General features: G+C 36.7%; 1 protein-coding gene across 2 annotated transcripts in view; it reads left to right on the top strand.

Annotated features, from left to right (window-relative positions):
• The window catches only part of ntrk2a (neurotrophic tyrosine kinase, receptor, type 2a), a 38,253-nt gene extending 23,226 nt beyond the window's left edge, over window positions 1-15,027 (top strand). For both annotated transcript variants that reach the window (XM_057356670.1, XM_057356669.1), the window contains 6 exons: window positions 3,722-3,910; window positions 5,753-5,883; window positions 5,998-6,170; window positions 6,662-6,902; window positions 11,657-11,815; window positions 12,034-15,027. In XM_057356670.1, the coding sequence (XP_057212653.1) occupies window positions 3,722-3,910; window positions 5,753-5,883; window positions 5,998-6,170; window positions 6,662-6,902; window positions 11,657-11,815; window positions 12,034-12,219 (1,079 nt within the window). In that variant the 3' untranslated portion in view covers window positions 12,220-15,027. The remainder of the gene's footprint in view (window positions 1-3,721; window positions 3,911-5,752; window positions 5,884-5,997; window positions 6,171-6,661; window positions 6,903-11,656; window positions 11,816-12,033) is intronic.
• Window positions 15,028-18,958: the final 3,931 nt, after the last annotated feature.

Here is an 18,958-nt window from a genome sequence, read left to right as displayed (position 1 = left end):
TCCTTTATTTTATGGACATTTCCGTTAATGCTAAAATGTAAAAGTGTAGCAGTTCTTGATTAACAGCGGCCACTAGCGTTGTATTATAGATTTGCCACGAATCGCTCAGTCCAAACACGATGGTGGTCACCACAGTACAAAAAGATGTCGTTCTCATGTTGACGCAGGGAAGAGATTTTGCGGGCATTAGAAAGACTGTATTAAAGAGCGATGTATTATGTATTACATAAAATGGATTTTCACTTTAAAAAGAAGGTTAAAAGTCAGGCAGGAGCAAGGACCTGTGTTCATATTATAAAGACTTTCCAGCAGAGACGCGTTAGGACCCACGGTACTAAAGCTTTTAGCAGATATACTCACAGATATCTATGGAGATACTTTCCAGCAGAGAGACGTTGGAGAGGAAGATCGTGTAAAAATCACCCCCGGTGCTTTGATTCGGATCAGTATGTGAGTAACATACTAACATACCAAGATATGTTGTTGTTGTAATATTAGCTGTGTGACGGAGCAGTTTTGAGCGTCATTGTTTATCTGGAACTTAATTAATTAATATTGTACTCGTCCAGATGCTTGAGAGAGAGAGAGAGAGAGCGAGAGCGCGTTGGAGCTGAAACTGGAAAGAGAGCGCGTTTTACTCAATGATGAATAAACTTTCAGTTAATCCGCGGGTCACATGCGTTCTGCACCGGAGAGCACGATCCATATGGATCGCGGATCATCCCGCGATCCGTTTCACCACGATACCGCAGCTGAGAGGAAGAGGAAACGCGCGTTGTAGAGTTGTTTGTCCGTTTAGGGCTGCTGTACAAAACATGGCTGCGAATTCAATGTATGTAGGGCTGCTCTGTATGTAGATATAAACATCTTATTCTAAGGTATTACAAACATAACGGTTCATTACGTAAGGTCTTTATACACCTCTGAAGAAATAGTTTTGTATATTATATTGCATTTCTGTCAATAGATCCTCCTAAAAACACCGTATTGTTCCTTTAATGCAGTGCAAAACGTAGAATACAGGTAAAACAACTGTAAAAAATTAATAAGGAAAATTCCTTCATATTAATACATACATATTAATACGCCCTATTTTTTGTGGTTTTTCGAGTATAACTTATGTTACAAAACAGTCTGAAGTATGTGGAGGCATGTGAGACATTGTGTACTGGAGTGTCCAAAACAAAACAATTTAATTCATAATTCTTTTTTTAACAATGTACATTATTCTGAAATATTGACAAAAAGTAAATCAAATTATGGGTAGAAAGATAAATGACATAATTATATTATTAAAACCCAATAGGCAACTAATTTAAAGGACATACTTGCGCTCATGGTCAAGACAGAAGCTGTTGTAACAGCTTTTTCTTAGATGTTCTTAAATGTTTATGAAAGCTGAACAGTCATACCCTTGATGATTGTACAGTTTTGTTGAACATTCTTTGCACATTGTTCTTGGCACTTGATGATATTAATGAATGATTATTTCTTTTAACTGTTTTTTTAGTTGTTTTATTTCCAAAGACAACTGAAAACTGGCTGCCGTCATAATTCTTTGGTGACTGATTTTAAACTGATTCAGTATGAAAGAAAGAAAGAAAGAAAGAAAGAAAGAAAGAAAGAAAGAAAGAAAGAAAGAAAGAAAGAAAGAAAGAAATTTAGTGTTGTACTGACTTCTACAGTGGGCTCCAAGATAATCTAATAAGAAAATCTATTTTGCTTTGTTCTCTAATTTGATACAAACTTCTCTATTACAGATTATATTACCAACATAATAAATAAAATGTTTGATAATAACATTTACATGAGTTTCAGAATGTTGTATTTATGTAGTATGTTCTACATTTACATAAACACATCTATTGTATACCAGTATGATATGCACAGGTATGATGAGAATGTTCTAAAAAGCAATAAGCAAGTTTTCACCTTTAGTTAACGTTGTCAATTCTACACACAAATCTATTTGTTATTCATTTTATTTCATAACATTTTATTGTGTTAAACTTTGTTCATTTTCAAGTTGAAAATAAAAATCCCCAAATTTCCAATGTCTCAGTATTTAGGACCTCACTGTTCTGTGTTCAGATACTGTACTGTGTGTGAGCTGCTCATTCGTGCAATCTTGCGATGTAATCGAGCAAGGGACTAGCAATGACGAGATATTTCTTCTATTTTTATTGTATATTTTATCTGTATATTTTAAACCTTGTTTTATAGGTAAATATACACTCACCTAAAGGATTATTAGGAACACCATACTAATACGGTGTTTGACCCCCTTTCGCCTTCAGAACTGCCTTAATTCTACGTGGCATTGATTCAACAAGGTGCTGAAAGCATTCTTTAGAAATGTTGGCCCATATTGATAGGATAGCATCTTGCAGTTGATGGAGATTTGTGGGATGCACATCCAGGGCACGAAGCTCCCGTTCCACCACATCCCAAAGATGTTCTATCGGGTTGAGATCTGGTGACTGTGGGGGCCATTCTAGTACAGTGAACTCATTGTCATGTTCAAGAAACCAATTTGAAATGATTCGAGCTTTGTGACATGGTGCATTATCCTGCTGGAAGTAGCCATTAGAGGATGGGTACATGGTGGTCATAAAGGGATGGACATGGTCAGAAACAATGCTCAGGTAGGCCGTGGCATTTAAACGATGCCCAATTGGCACTAAGGGGCCTAAAGTGTGCCAAGAAAACATCCCCCACACCATTACACCACCACCACCAGCCTGCACAGTGGTAACAAGGCATGATGGATCCATGTTCTCATTCTGTTTACGCCAAATTCTGACTCTACCATTTGAATGTCTCAACAGAAATCGAGACTCATCAGACCAGGCAACATTTTTCCAGTCTTCAACTGTCCAATTTTGGTGAGCTCGTGCAAATTGTAGCCTCTTTTTCCTATTTGTAGTGGAGATGAGTGGTACCCGGTGGGGTCTTCTGCTGTTGTAGCCCATCTGCCTCAAGGTTGTGCGTGTTGTGGCTTCACAAATGCTTTGCTGCATACCTCGGTTGTAACGAGTGGTTATTTCAGTCAAAGTTGCTCTTCTATCAGCTTGAATCAGTCGGCCCATTCTCCTCTGACCTCTAGCATCAACAAGGCATTTTCGCCCACAGGACTGCCGCATACTGGATGTTTTTCCCTTTTCACACCATTCTTTGTAAACCCTAGAAATGGTTGTGCGTGAAAATCCCAGTAACTGAGCAGATTGTGAAATACTCAGACCGGCCCGTCTGGCACCAACAACCATGCCACGCTCAAAATTGCTTAAATCACCTTTCTTTCCCATTCTGACATTCAGTTTGGAGTTCAGGAGATTGTCTTGACCAGGACCACACCCCTAAATGCATTGAAGCAACTGCCATGTGATTGGTTGATTAGATAATTGCATTAATGAGAAATTGAACAGGTGTTCCTAATAATCCTTTAGGTGAGTGTATATTTTTAGTATTATTGCCATATTGTATCAGCATAATAATTCAGTCTTTTTAATGACAATAAAAACTTTTCTGTGATAATGCTGAAAGGAAATTGCTTGTTCATTTTGCCAATCAAAGCAACATTTTGTTTGTTTATACAAATAAAAATACCAGTTTAATAACACTATACTACTATAGGAAATGTTTTGTACTTGCATGAAACATTTAAAAGCTGTATATTGAAGCATTACTTCTGTAACTGAATGTGTGCTTGTCTTTAACACAGGTCCGTCCTCAGTCATCAGTAATGATGATGACTCTGCCAGCCCTCTTCATCACGTGTCCAACGGATCAAACACACCTTCGTCCTCTGACATAAATGCAGAAGCCGTCATCATCGGCATGACCAAGATACCCGTCATAGAGAACCCACAGTACTTCCGCAGCACCAGCGGCCTTCTCAAATCTGACACCTGTGAGTCCACTTGTTTGTCTGTCTGTTTAAAGCTGTGTGTCTACTGTATATACTGTCATTTATATGATATCAGCAATAATAGTATATTATCCCAATGCCAACAAAAAGAGTAATGCATGGGTAAACCTCGAGAAAATGGAATGATCACGAATCTATATTTTTTGTGCGTAGTTTATGTAATTTCAGGAAATCATATTTAATCATCATGACATTTCTCAAAAGCTTTTATACGGTACTTAAAAAGTTTAAGGTTGAACATTATAAGGTACCAGTAACAGGTTATTACGACCCTATAACTAGCATATATTACATAAATATTATAGCAAATATTAGCTAAAACTATAGGCAGTCAGTATTCGTTTGTTCTTGTGCCAAGAACAAATACTTTTTTATATAAAATGGAATGAAAAGAATAAACCAGGAGTACTGATAAAGACACTTCCAGTAATACAATGTTTTTTGTACAATCATGTACATCACAGTATACATTTATTTGAAAGACTACTACTAATTAATATAGTATTTAATTATTATAATAATATATGTAGCATTTAAGTACCATAATAGCATATTAATTATATTTAATTAATATATCATTTTAAATACTATAATTAAAATAAACAATAGTTAAAATATGATTTATTTTTTGGTCGACAGTATTGCAGTAATGCAATTTTTCTTTCCAACCCTGGTTACTTTTAAATATAAGGTTATGGTGTACAGTCAGTTACTGTAGATCGATGCCGCCTCATCATGTAGCCCTCACTAATGTAATCGGCTGACTGGCTAGTTTTTCTTCAAAAGCATTTCTTAATCACATTAAGAATAAATCTCAGAGAGCGCTCTCTGTTCAGACTGTCCTCTCCCGCTTTTCGCCTATCTCTTTCTCTCTCACCACACTAAACGCCTGATTCATCATGCTTTATCTCTGTACTGTCCTCACTCTTTTCAGAGACGCCTTGCTTGAGTCAACACACACTTAAACATCTCTTTTCCATCATATCTGAGATGATCTCTAGTACACCCTTATTAATTTTAGTTTCTGGGAACTACAGTCTTGTCTTTCTTTTATGAGTTGGACACCCAGAATTTAGTAGAACATTACAGAAATGAAAAAATCTTTCTCTTTAATTTAGATGATACATTTAGCGGTGTGGCTTTATTATTGCTCTTTTTCTAAATAAGCCACCTGATAAAATATAGAATTGGAATAGCTGTCATCCACAAAGGGGTATTACAGTGTTTGTTTATTACGTATTTTGTACAAATACCTATATTTATAATTATTATAAACACCTATAATTAGATTGTAGTCCTCATCCTAATTTTCTCGCAATTCCACAGATGTCCCCCCCAAAAAATCAACAGATTAGATGGGGCCTGTCTATACTCATGGGGGTGGTGTGGCTGTTGTCAGGCTAAAGCTCAGGTCTGGCAACCATAAGGAGCTAGTTTGGGCCCTTTAAAGATTGAGCCGTGAGCTATCACCACTGTGTCCTTGAGCGAGGCACTTAACCTCAGGATCCTCCAGCATGATTGTCCTTGTAATGAGTGTTCTGTTGTCTCTTTGGATAAAAGCATCTGCTAAATGACTACTTAAATGCTTACATATTTAACCATCCACAAAAACAATGGGTTCCAGATTAGATTTGTCAAAAACCGTTCAGGTGTAATTCACCCGTAAAGGAAAAATAATGATCTTTAATTAAGCATATTTCGGGACTATTAAGATCATATAATAACTGAATTATGCAACATTATTTTCATGTCATTTCAGCACATTTAAATCCCTTGTGTATCGATGTTTAAATTAAATATGCTGTTATGTTGTGTTTTCATCAGTTGTTCAACACATTAAGAGACACAACATTGTGCTGAAGAGAGAACTTGGTGAAGGAGCTTTCGGAAAAGTCTTCTTGGCAGAATGCTACAACCTGTCGACAGACCAGGAGAACATTTTAGTTGCTGTGAAGGTGAGATTTTTATAAAAAAGACAATCAATCAACAATGGTGTAGTCTGCTATTGAATCGAAATAAAGGTTTTCTATGGCATATGAAGGGTTTGGATGTGCTCTGTGTGTTTGTAGACTTTGAAGGAGGCCAGTGAGAATGCCAGGAAGGACTTTCATCGTGAAGCCGAGCTGTTGACTAACCTTCAACACGAGCACATTGTCACGTTCTATGGTGTGTGTGTGGAGTGCAACCCCCTTATTATGGTATTCGAGTACATGAAGCACGGCGATCTCAATAAGTTCCTCAGGTACAGTTCTGCTTGAATGCGTCTGTGTGTATCGGAATCCAATAGTGTCTAGTCAGTTCCTTTCTGGAATTTCTGTGTCCTTGTAAGACGATAGTTACTTGTAATTTTTCATGTCAAGACGCTGTCACCGACTCAAAAGGAAATCAGACAGTCAGAGCATAGGATTAGCATTGACAAAGTCACTTAAATTTATTGTTGGTAAAACTACTTTCTGACCATTTCATTTAACTATGACATAATAATAACAACCACATACTACTAATACTACTAAATTCACATACTGATTTTTGAATTATGCAAGCACAAAGACAGTCCCTTTAAAGCCCAAAAGATTATTAAGTGTTTCCCGAACTGTGATTTGATAAAAAATGTAATCAAAGGTACAGTAGTACTGGATGTGACGTTTTATAACCACTGGATTGGAAGATGTAGTTCTTTTGGACTTTCTTTTGACTCGACCATAAAACCTGTTTTTCTCGGTTCGCCTGCAGGGCTCATGGACCTGATGCTGTCCTGATGGCTGATGGACAGATCCAGCAACAGGCAGAGCTCACGCAGTCTCAGATGCTCCATATTGCGCAGCAGATCGCAGCGGGCATGGTATATTTGGCCTCCCAGCACTTCGTTCACAGAGACCTGGCCACACGAAACTGCCTTGTCGGAGAAAACCTCCTGGTAAAGATTGGGGACTTTGGAATGTCCCGAGATGTTTACAGCACAGATTACTATCGGGTAAGCTTAGTGTTTCTTTTTTTCTCTCTGTATCTTACTCCCTTACTTAAAATGCAACTATACTGTACACTGTGGTCCCCAAAATCTTTTGGACACATAGCCTAAACCACACATACCGTAATATGAATGTTACTGCATTAGTATCAAAATATGAAAAAATTTAAGCAAGTGGTATCTGCAAACAAATAACACCAGAGATCTTCTCCAGTTGGTCTCAATGTGAATTTTTGTGAATACAGTATATGAGGTCAGTTCCCCTCAAGTTCATGCATGTGTTTTAGCAAAGTAACCACTGGTAACCATAGACAATAACTAAAGGCACACTAGTCTCTAAATCTTTTTCATCTTTTAACAACCTAAAAATACTTCCTTCTGTGTCATTTTTTGCTATCTGTAATTTGTAAATGGATGTAATTTTTACCCAGTTTTTTTTCTTGGACAGTTTCAATATTTTTATTAACAATTATAATTAATGGATTTAAAGTGAAGCAGTATTGTTAACGCTATTTTAAAAATTACTAACAAAACAGTATAGTATTACCCATCATATCAGTTATGATCATATAAAATAATTATCATTATTTACATTGGTGCATCCTTCCCTCCCTTACCACAATTTCACAGGCATAATTTGCGGGTGGGACAGGTGGGACATGTCCCCACCACTTTTTGGAAGAAATAAAAAATACAGAGTGTCTATTTACAGTGCAAATAGCCCGCCTTGTAAGCACATGCTATTTACATGAACTCCACCTACCAATTTCACATTGGAATAGAGAAACTGTAATAACGCCATAAACAACCTGGCAGCTCCAGTGACGTAGAACGTAAAGCGTGTGTTGCCTACTTCATGTCGTTGTGGGTTCGGATGTGCTCTTTGCCAAACTTTTGCCCTATCACATATCAGATCGTAAAGGCTTTTATTTTCAATAAAATTATGAAAATATTTGAAAAGTGGCTATTCAAGTCATTCATGTACCAAACATTTAGCGCTTAATTGCACTCTGTTGCTATATTCGGCCTTATTGTTCTCGATATGCGGTTGCTATTGTCTATTGCAAGTTTAATTACATTGTATTTGATAGAAAACTTGTCTCAAATAAATGGAAAAAGTCACAACTTTGTAGTTTCAGGAAATGCATAGTTCAAAACAAAATTCTGAAAGTTCATTATATATTTGTATCTGGCAATGACCGAAGTAATAAGTGAAAATAAGATTTTTTTTCCATCTGTTTCCCCTGAGTACTTGATAAGTCATGTTTGTCATTAATTAGCAGGGGGTTCCCAAACGTTTCAATCCAGGACCCATCGACTGGTCATCTGTGTCAGACACACCAATTTTTTAACATGAGGAAAACACACACATTTTTTCAGTAGTTTTTTATTTCATTACGAATTAATAGGTTTAAATGCAATATTAAAATAACTGATGGTCTGCATGATTATGACAAAATCATTCTTGCTTTTCCCCATGATATTGTAATTGTAATTAATAATTGAATAATGAAACTGCACGCCGTATTCTTTATATAAACCATTCTGCTTCTGAAATGATTACTGTTGTGGTTGTATTGTCTCAAGGGGTCGACATTTTACACATTAAAACTCATCAAAACTGTGGAATAACTCATAGATAATTACAAGAATTATTTATTACCGCTGTAAACGCGCAGGTTACAGACCCGCGAAAGCAAAATAATTGCATGCGTCCTTCGCACCATGTACGCACCCCTTGTGCATCCATTGTCCACGCACAATCATAGTCTATTCCCACCGAGTTAATATTCGTTATTAAAGTATTGTTTTCCTGCTTCCCTTCATCCCCACCACTTTTAAAACAAAGTTACACCACTGATTTCACTAGTCCTTAAACTGATAAAAATGACATTACATTCTATTACAGTTTCAGTATCTGGAAGTGAATGCTGGCTTCACAAGGACACTTAAAGTATTCAAATCCTTTTCCCAGTATACATATAAATCAATATGCTTCTCATGTTCGTGGCTACGTATGTACGTATTACTGAATACCAGTTATTTGAACACCTTGACCCTACTGGATTTTGCCTCCGTGATGTCAGCAGCATTTCAGTCTGTGTGTGCGTGTGTCCTGATTTTCTCCTGTCAGTAAGTGTCTCTCAGATTAGGATTCTGAGAGGAAGGTGGCGTGGGAACAGGAAAGAGGGGTTACTATGGCAACAGCAAAGAAAAAGAAGAGAGCGCTTGCGCCATCCGTCAGAAACCGAAAAAGTAATTAAAGATCTCTTATTAGTATTCACCTCCATGTTCAGCATGTAGGCCTACAGAGAGAGAAAGAGAGATCTAGATGGAGGGAGAGGGGCCTAAATTAGGGAAACAGTCAAAACAAAGGAAAAGATAAAGAAATTGAATGATCGGGGGTAGAAAAGGCAGAAACCAAACCTTACACTATAGGAAAGAAATGCAGAGATTGTTGAAGAGAGACCAACATGTATTTTTATTTTTGAAGAGCAGCATGTATGTTCTCCACTTATATATTGATAGTGTAAATTATGAAGATAACTGTGTTCATCGAAAACTGTCTATCAGAAGTTTATGGTTATTATGACACGCGTCTTCATTTCACGAGCCTCTGTTGAGATTCAGATGTGGGTCAGTGGATTTGTGTGTGTGCGCTATGAGTACACTATTGATTAGGCATATAGAACATCAGTTGCAATAGAAACAGCTGGTCAGAGAAGGCAACGAATGATGGGCGGAGTGAAAGCATGTTGTGCAACCACAGAACTCAGGCACTTCATAACATTCTTATAAACCCACATTTGTTCATTATAACCACAGTGCACAGTCTTGTCTTGTAAACAAATTCAAATTTCTCAGTACATCACTCATTTTGGTCTTTCAGACTGAACATAATATTAATCAAAAATATATGAAATCTTAATTAAAAAGGGCCTGATTTCATGGAAATTCATAACTATTTTACAAGGTTTGTATGAATTCATATGATGTGAGTTGTGCCATTAAAGTGTTCAAAAAGGAACAGGTTTATTCAATTCATTACGAATGATTAAAATCAAGTCTCAACCCACGTGTTTTCAAATACTTTGTTTCTTTTAAATATCAGTAAATCTACAACATTAGCCATCTCATTAGCTCCAGTAACAAACCAGTACCATTGCTCATTTTAGATGACTGTTTTTCAGAAGGGCGTTTCCGTGTGGATGTGTGTGTGTACAGTATGTGTGTTTGATCCAAGTGAAGTGAGGTTTTAATAGCACTTGTGTAGTAGACCACTTTTTAAGTGACGCTTCCAGTCTTCAGCTCCACTGTGGGACCACTGAAAAAGCCTAAAAGCTTTTGACCTTAATATTTGATGAGTCGAGTATGTTAAACCAATTAATCTGAGACTAATCCACATACTGGACCGCAATTTCATAATTAATATTTCAGAGGCAGCGCATTATGGAGAAAGCTAATAAATGAAATGATTGGTTTTGGGGTTGAGCTCTTGGCCAGACCAACTCCCCAAGCTTACGGCATCCAAATCCAGAGAGGGAGGCTTTACGGCTCTATATCAGGTCCTGAACTGGAAAAACTATTGACCACTCATGCTTTGAAAGTCTGTATGGATCTTTTCCATTAGCATTTGTCAGACAGTTCTGGTTTTGTTGTAGAGTTTAACTTTTATTCTGCAATTATTTGACTCATCAGTTTTTGTTTGTGGGGGTGTCTTTAAACAGCAATTTAGCAGTCTGTTTTTCAGAGTGCTGTATTTTTGTACAGTAGCGGCCAAACGTGATGCCCAACATTGAAAAGTTGATGTCTTTGGTTTTCAATTCATGTGGCATAGTTGTACTTGTAGTGTAAAGTGAAGCTTTGAAAATAATTTAAGGGGGCTTGGCAAAAAAAACTAGAGTATAGTATCATCTTCAAAGTCCCCCTATATATGGGCACACAAACTCATGAAATACCCCAAATGTTTAGTGTCTTTTCCTTTTTGTACCATACACGTCATATTTTGAAGATATAATCTAACATGAAGGGGCATTAAAGGCAAATGTTGTATGCCCCCCAGACATCATTTTGCCATTACTGTACACTGTATGTACAGTGTACAATATGTTCCTTAAGCTGGCAAACTGTGTTATTTTATCGGAAAAAGGTAATAAACATAAAAACACGAAATCAAATTGACAAACACACAGTATATTTCTACCATTACCACTTTTTGTGAATGCACGTGCATTTTATTAGAGTACAGTAATTCATTACATTAAAGATAACATTAAAAGAACAACATTGTGAGTTTGATCATTTGTATATTCAGTCCCTGAAATAATGCGTATTGTTGTCATAATTGTGTGTATTTTGTTGTACTTAAGTGATAGTTCACCCAAAAATAAAAATTCTGTCATCATTTACTCACCCTCTTGTCATTTCAAACCTGTATGACATTCTTTCTTCCGCAGAACATGAAAGAAGATATTTTGAAGAATGTTGTTAACTGGCCCCCATTCACTTGCATTGGTTTTGTGTCCATACATTAGAAGTGAATGGGGGCTAGTGCTGTTCGGTTACCAACTTTCTTCAAAATATCTTCTTTTGTGTCCTGCGGAAGAAAGTCATAATGGTTTAAAATGACTATCACTTTGATAATGTTGGGAACAGGAAATGTTGCTGGATATCCTGCAATGCACCTGAGCACCGTGGCCCATGTAAAAACACGTGGACCATGACCCCAACAAATCTTTCCCTTTGTTTCTCATGTGTAGGTTGGAGGTCACACCATGCTGCCAATTCGTTGGATGCCACCAGAAAGTATAATGTACAGGAAGTTCACCACAGAGAGTGACGTCTGGAGTCTGGGAGTGGTGCTGTGGGAAATCTTTACCTATGGGAAACAGCCCTGGTACCAGCTTTCAAATAATGAGGTACACAAACATTACATCCAGGTGTTATCCACACACCCTGTAGCTAGAACTCCATGACTTTCATATGTAAAACTAAGTGAATGCAATAACCTTTGTGGTGGCCCCTCCTGTAGTTGATTTGTTTCCTGGGAATCCAATCCAATGAGCTGTTAGTCTGTACCAGTTGGGCTATAAGAGCATTGGACAATTGTTTACGTTTGATGCCTTGCTCTTTCTAGGTTATTGAGTGTATCACCCAAGGACGTGTACTGCAGCGACCCCGAACCTGTCTTAAGGAGGTGTATGACTTGATGCTAGGATGTTGGCTGAGAGAGCCACACACCCGGCTCAACATCAAAGAGATCCACAACCTGCTTCTCAACCTGGCAAAGGCATCACCTGTGTACCTGGACATCCTAGGATAAGAGAGCACGCGTTATATATGTGGGACTGCACATGGATACCTAAACCTGCCCTCCTCTTGCTTATCCATCCCATCATTCTTTTCTTCTCCAGCTTTAAGACTTTGTTTTTTCTTTTCCGTACCCAACACCTGTCTTCACAATGTAAATGTCTAGATAGATCAGCAACAGGATCTTGTCTGTTTACATTATGACTACGTATTATTTATTTCCGAACAAAAAACGCAGGAATGACAATGCGCACTGACAACGGTTTATGCGCACCAAGAACAAAATTTCACACAGGTTGACCTTCCTCAACTTCTGGACCAAGTGAACTCAACTGCATACTCAGTCATTACATTGGTCGAACAAGCGAATCGAATTTCGACACTGGATTTAATGTCCAACATTCAGGAGCATAATGAGAGGGAAAAAACAGCTTTTTTTCTGCCCACTGGAATCTTGTCAGCACACAGCTATTGTATTTCTTGTACAATATCATATAAATGTCATGTAGTACAAGGCAAAGGTTTGGACACATCAACTCTTCATTCGCAAGTCATTTCCATATTTTAGGATAAAGGACTTTAAAACTATCAAATAACACAAATGTAATTATTGTAATTATTATAGTAACATGTCAAATCAAAATTTCAGTCTTAATGTATATCTGTGTTCTTCATTCTGGGAATGTAGGCATAGTTTATTGCTTTTTATTTATAGATATTTATTTATTTGCGAACAAGTCTTTGGATGAAAAGACGTTTTAAGATAAAGAGAAAGTGTGTCCAAACCTTTGACAGGTAGTGTACATCTGATTCTGAACATCATGATAGTCATTGGCAAATCGCGAGTGCTGTATACAGTATATATTCATATGACGTATGTGTTGCTAAATCTGGGTGTTTAATTGTAAGCTTTTGGACTCTGACCAAGCAAATCTGAAATGACAGAGTGACCCACTAAAATGTAAAAATTTCTGTTCTGCTCTCAACACTACATGCACCATAGAGGGCTAAATGGAGTCATTTGAAAAAAGGCCAAACCTCAATACTGTCAGTGTGCATTTACTACAGGAGCTTAATTAGGTAGAGTGGCCGATTATGGCGAGGGCTGAGTTACAGCCTCTTTCCGTCTTTCTCATTCGCCGTGTTTTACTACTAAGTTGAAGCTCTAATGTAGTACTCAAGCTTTGGGTCACACAACTGCTATGGTGTAATATATATTTCATAACAGGACAAATGCCTACTATTAGCACCAACTCCCTATAGACTCATATAGACTGTCAGATGAGGGAAGGGAAAAGAGAGAGAAAGAGACGGCGAGAAAGAGATGTAAATGCGTAAGCTACATTCATTTTCGTTTTATTGTATTTAAAACACAGAATCAGCTTTATCACTACTGAGGCTTTATCCAGACGTCCTTTTGTTTGCATTGATATGTATTATTTAACTGTCAATCTTCACTCCTATGTGAAACTTTGCACACTGCATTCAATGCCACAATGAATCGACCAAATTTCGAAGCTGGCTAAAAATGTTCACAAATGCAAACTGTGGCTCATCAGTTTTATTTCAAGTCAAGTCAACTTTATTTATATAGCACTTCTTCCAATTTTCATTGTTACAAAGCCGCTGTATATGAAACATTAACTTTTAATTGTAATTTTAGGTTTGATTATTTATAAAGAAGGATTTTATTTTGTAGTTCAGGTGTTTGACTTGACTATTTTATTTATATAAAATGAATTACTGATGTTATTTTTATATTTGGTTGGGGTTGAATGTAGATTTTTCTTGGGTAGAGTGTTCTTAATTGGGAAGAATTGATAAAAAAGTCTGTTATGTATTGATTTTATGGTTTAATCTCACAAACATAAAACCACTTATGACCTGCATAATTTAGCAAAAAATCTATCAATCGACCAACAAACAAAATCAAGCCAACCAGCAAACAAACAAATCACATTTCTATGGAAATACATTTTTTTGCATCGTGATTTTTCTTGTATTGTGACATTGTATTCATGACAATTAAGCACATTTTCTTCCCAAATTCCAACTGTAATGCTAACCTGGATGTTGTACTTTCAAGTTTGTTTGTTTTTTTGCAGGTATGCAAATTTTCATTATGCAGATTGTCATTACTCCTGTACAGTATTTCTTAGTAAAACAATAACTACAACTTTTCACACTACAGTAATAATAATTTGTGCTTATTTGTCATAGAAATAATGTTGTAATAAAAAATCCCTATGATCCTAAAAATAGGCTTTAAAAAAATATATTTTCTTATTTCTATTGTTTTGGGGGTGATATGCTGGGAACGTACCAAAATTCATTTGAACAAAGTAGATACAGATTTGGAGGAGTTCTCGGGTGGTTTGGGATAGCTTACACAAATATCCACAAGCGTCCTGTGACGGAACAATGAACTGTGACTGCATACTTGACAAGCTCTTTTAAACAAATGTACAGAACCTCTTCTGGTATTTCAGAATGCTTATAAGCTAAATTACTGTCCATCTGCAGGTATCTACAGAATTTAATTCAGTGTTCTTAAGAGACCCCTTTCCTTCTCTTAATACATTTTCTGACAGCTGGGAAAGGTGTTCTTGACACAGTCCGGAAAAAAAGCTAAATTGAATTACAATAAAGTATCAAATAGTGTGTGATTTCTTTTATGGAGCTATACAGTTATCCTCTCGTCTACAAACGTACAATCAAACATTCTTGTCTGTATGGTTTCTATATCTATACAGTGACATTCTCTGAAAAATGAGGATGAGTCAGATGTCCTACATTGTATTTAATAAAAGTATAATGTCTTACCTTATCATCTTTGCGTGTGTGTGTTATATATATATATTATCTTGAATTTGTAGCCGTGTGTAACAGACTGTGAATTATGTATGTGTTTATAGGTTGGTCAATAGAGGTCCATACAGGGTGCTTAGACGACATGGGCCGAACATATTGACATACAGGCACTAAAATGCTTTATTGACAGTCGTATTATTTATGCCTTATTGGCTGCCAGTCTGAGAAATTAACTTCATAATGAAGACCAGAGGTAGTTAATAACAATTTAGATGAAACTGCACAATCAATGAGGTTAATGTATAAAATGTCACTATAGAAGAGCTGAATATATGAAAACTAATAGAGAAAGCAAATGTAAAAGTTGCCCCTCTTGTTTCACTGACGAATAGGCAGAGGGGAAAAGGGATAAAGGATTGGTCAGTCAGTGGATCGATAGCTTGTTTTGACATTGCACATTAAGACCTAACTAATTGCCAGAAGGCTAAATGCTTCAAAACGCATCCATGGCACTCAGAGCAATCGCCATGACTTCTCACAGCATGCATCAAAATTCTCTAAGGAACAAATGTGCTTGAGTGCGCTAAAACCACAAAGCTCCGCTCTTCTGGTTTCATTGTTTTACCACTTTTAATCATAGTGTGATTTTGCACCACTAGCAAAAACTTATTTTTTAATTTTGGGTGAACTATTAAAAACAGTGATCAGTGATCTAGTAAATTTGAAGCAAAACAATCTTATAGGCAATTCGTAACAATTGGAGGCTATGATTCGTATGAACAACCTTATTCATACGTTTTAGTATGATGTGTGGACCAGTGACGATTTAAGAATACAAATAAGCTAATTGTTATGATGTGAAAACCAGATAAAGTACTTAATAAACTTTTCAAGAGAGGGTCACAGCTATAACAATGACAAGGCCCCTTTCTATAGCTTCCTCAGAGAGATATAAGCTTTTAAGCATCACTTCACTACAGGCATTATGTGGATAACTGTGAGGTTTTGTGGTTTTGTGGATATGTAAACACTATATACAGTAACCGTAAATACAGATTCACTCTGTCAATATGTCGAAAGAAAACAGCTGTTGACAGCCAGCTTTGGGTACTATTGATCAATGTGTTTTACTGTACTGTGGTTTTGTGCTTTAACTGATTATCAAAGCAAAAATAGTACATGCATGGTGTAAAATGTACTTTATAATAATTCTGTCCTTGATTCTGATGGTCATTAGCTGTTTTGCTTACCGCTGCAACGATTCAAAATATCACTGTGCAGCACCCTAGCAACATATACTGTATACAAAACATTCTGTTGCTGTTCACAGATGGTCAGGGACTATTTTTCCAACTAAAGAAAGGCTTTTAGTGGTTATACTTAATGACAGTTACATCGATACATATTTTTTGGCTTTCATATTTGTATTGTGCCTAACAATGCCTTCACTTATTCACGATACAGCACCGCCTCTCCTTATTATCCAGAGACTTAAATTGGGGATTACAATATGTGCATTATTTTTATTGCCAACATGTATGCAAATTCAAGCTTAAATGCAAAGTCATGGTCAAAACCGGAAGAGCAAGCAAACAAGTGTACAACTAATTAGGTGCATACATTGCTTTGTTATGTAATGATTGTAATGTGTCTGTAATGAATCACTCTTTTTTCTAATAATTTGAAATGTTATTGATTTTAAGTAGAGACTATATGATCCGTACCTGAATGAATGGAAAAAGTCTGCCTCGGGTGTTGCCCGTCGGCCACTGAGTGGATCAACTTTTAAAAATGACTTTGATCAAATACTCTCAGTTGTACAGTGATAGCCGTTTACAGTCGACTGAGGTGCTCTTGTGTTTGTCCTGGGACCGTGCTGATGGTCAGTGCAGAATCACTTGGGAAATCTGTTGAAGCGTACGGTTCCTACTGTTGATTTGCTGTTTCAAATCAAGACATTCTCTATAAGCTCACATTAAGGGTGAAAGCATTATTATGGCAAAGTATCAAGTGAATCTCCACTCTGCACTTTCATCAATAAAACGCATTGAACAAATTAGTGTGGCGTCATCAGCTAATGAGTTGTGTTGACAAGCATCACTGTAAATATAAGAGGGTTAGGGGTTTTCAGAAGTAGCCTTTTAACTTTGTTCCACATTATATGAATGAGTGATACCTCAAGTCTTAATCTTAAGTGTCCATCTTTGGAAAATGTATATCTTTAATAATATATCCGAATAGAAATCGAATATGTATTAAAGACTTTCTATTCATGTAGCTGAATCCATTTTGAGAAGAATTTAAGGAGGCTTGGCAAAAAATTACACACAACCTGCAAAGCTTATCGAACCCATAAAGGCCCAAGAGAATGGCTACAAATAGTTCTACAAAAAGGATCAACAAATATTAACAATAGATAAATGTTAAAAGGGGATATTGTACAGATTGTTCTCAGTGCATGCTTGATGACATGCAAGATTTTTAATGCATTTTTGTATATTCAAATAAAATGCACATTACCTGATATTCTGTAGTTTGTCGAATAATTGTTTCCAATAAATACCCTAAGGGGCGGTTTCCAGACAAGGGATTAGATTAAACCAGGTCCAGGCCTTAGTAAAATTAGGAAATTTAACTAGTTTTTACAAACATACTGTAACAACTCCACCGCTGGCAGCCACGCCCCCCGCATCAGCACCTTCTCCCGGCCATTCGCGTTCCCATTTCACCAGACTTCCGACATCACGGACTACATTCCCCATAATCCATTGCACTTGATTACCCCATGATTTCCCCCGCACCTGAAACTCATTACCTGGACCCTGTTTGCCTATTGTCTTTGTTCCTAGTCAAGTTGTATTATGCGTGTTTCTTGTTAAGACCTTTTATAAACCTGTGGATGTTATTTGTGCATTACCCGCCTGTGCATTACCCATGGATGTTTGTTTACCCGTGGAAGTATGTTTACCCATGGATGTTACCTGTTGGATTATCACCTGTCCTTTGTTCATCTGTTCACCCCTGTATTAAATCATCAGTTTACCTTACCTTATTTTAGTCTAGGACTAGTCTTAAACCCTGTGCGGGGAAACCACCCTTAAAAGTCTTGTTTATTTTGTCCCATACACCTCATATTTTGATAGTTTAATCTAACCTGAGAGGACATTTAAAGCACAAATATGCCACCCAGACATCACTTTTGGACATTGTACTGTAACATGTAAGTATTAATATAGTAATATCAGTATGTAAGTACTGTATGTAATCTAAGTATCAGTAATAACAGGAAATTATGCATAGTTACAAACAACCAACCTAACCTCAACCCTAAACCTAAAGTACAAACTTACAACAAATACATATTGTTACTCAGTGTAGGTACTTGAAATATAGTGCAACCGAAAAAATACACAAATTTATTTAGTTAGATAATGTAATTTATTTTATTTTGGCCTTGTCTTGCTTATAAATTCAGGTATTTAAAGTAAAGTCACAGCTTTCACATCAAATTCCTACATTACAAGCCTTTCTGTCTATGGCTCTTTTTCAGCAAAATCAAGTGGCATTCTAAAAAAAGATTTTATAACCAAAGTTTTGCCTTCACATCCTTTCCTGTATCCAATGTCCATGTCCAATATTGGTCTAAATGTAAAGGATGCAATGTCACCATTTTGCTGTATGTCTTGCTAAGATACTAGGTTTCATTTCCTGCACTTGCCCTCAACCCATCTTCCCGTCTTTACCTCTGCATTTCTCTCCTCATCATTCACTTATTCAGGACACACATACACATCAAGTACAACCCTTCCCCCCACCAGCATCTTCACAAATTAATAATTCAGAACACAGATAATCAGTCGATAGTTTTTTTCATATACAACTAAATAATTCACTCATCCATAGAGGGCATCTGCATTTATTTGAGTGTTTGTGAGTATGCA

The sequence above is a fragment of the Triplophysa rosa genome, linkage group LG17, assembly GCF_024868665.1.
Source record: "Triplophysa rosa linkage group LG17, Trosa_1v2, whole genome shotgun sequence".
NCBI lineage: Eukaryota > Metazoa > Chordata > Actinopteri > Cypriniformes > Nemacheilidae > Triplophysa > Triplophysa rosa.
The sequence above is the reverse complement of the archived record's forward strand: the minus strand, read 5'-3'. Positions and strand labels throughout refer to the sequence as shown.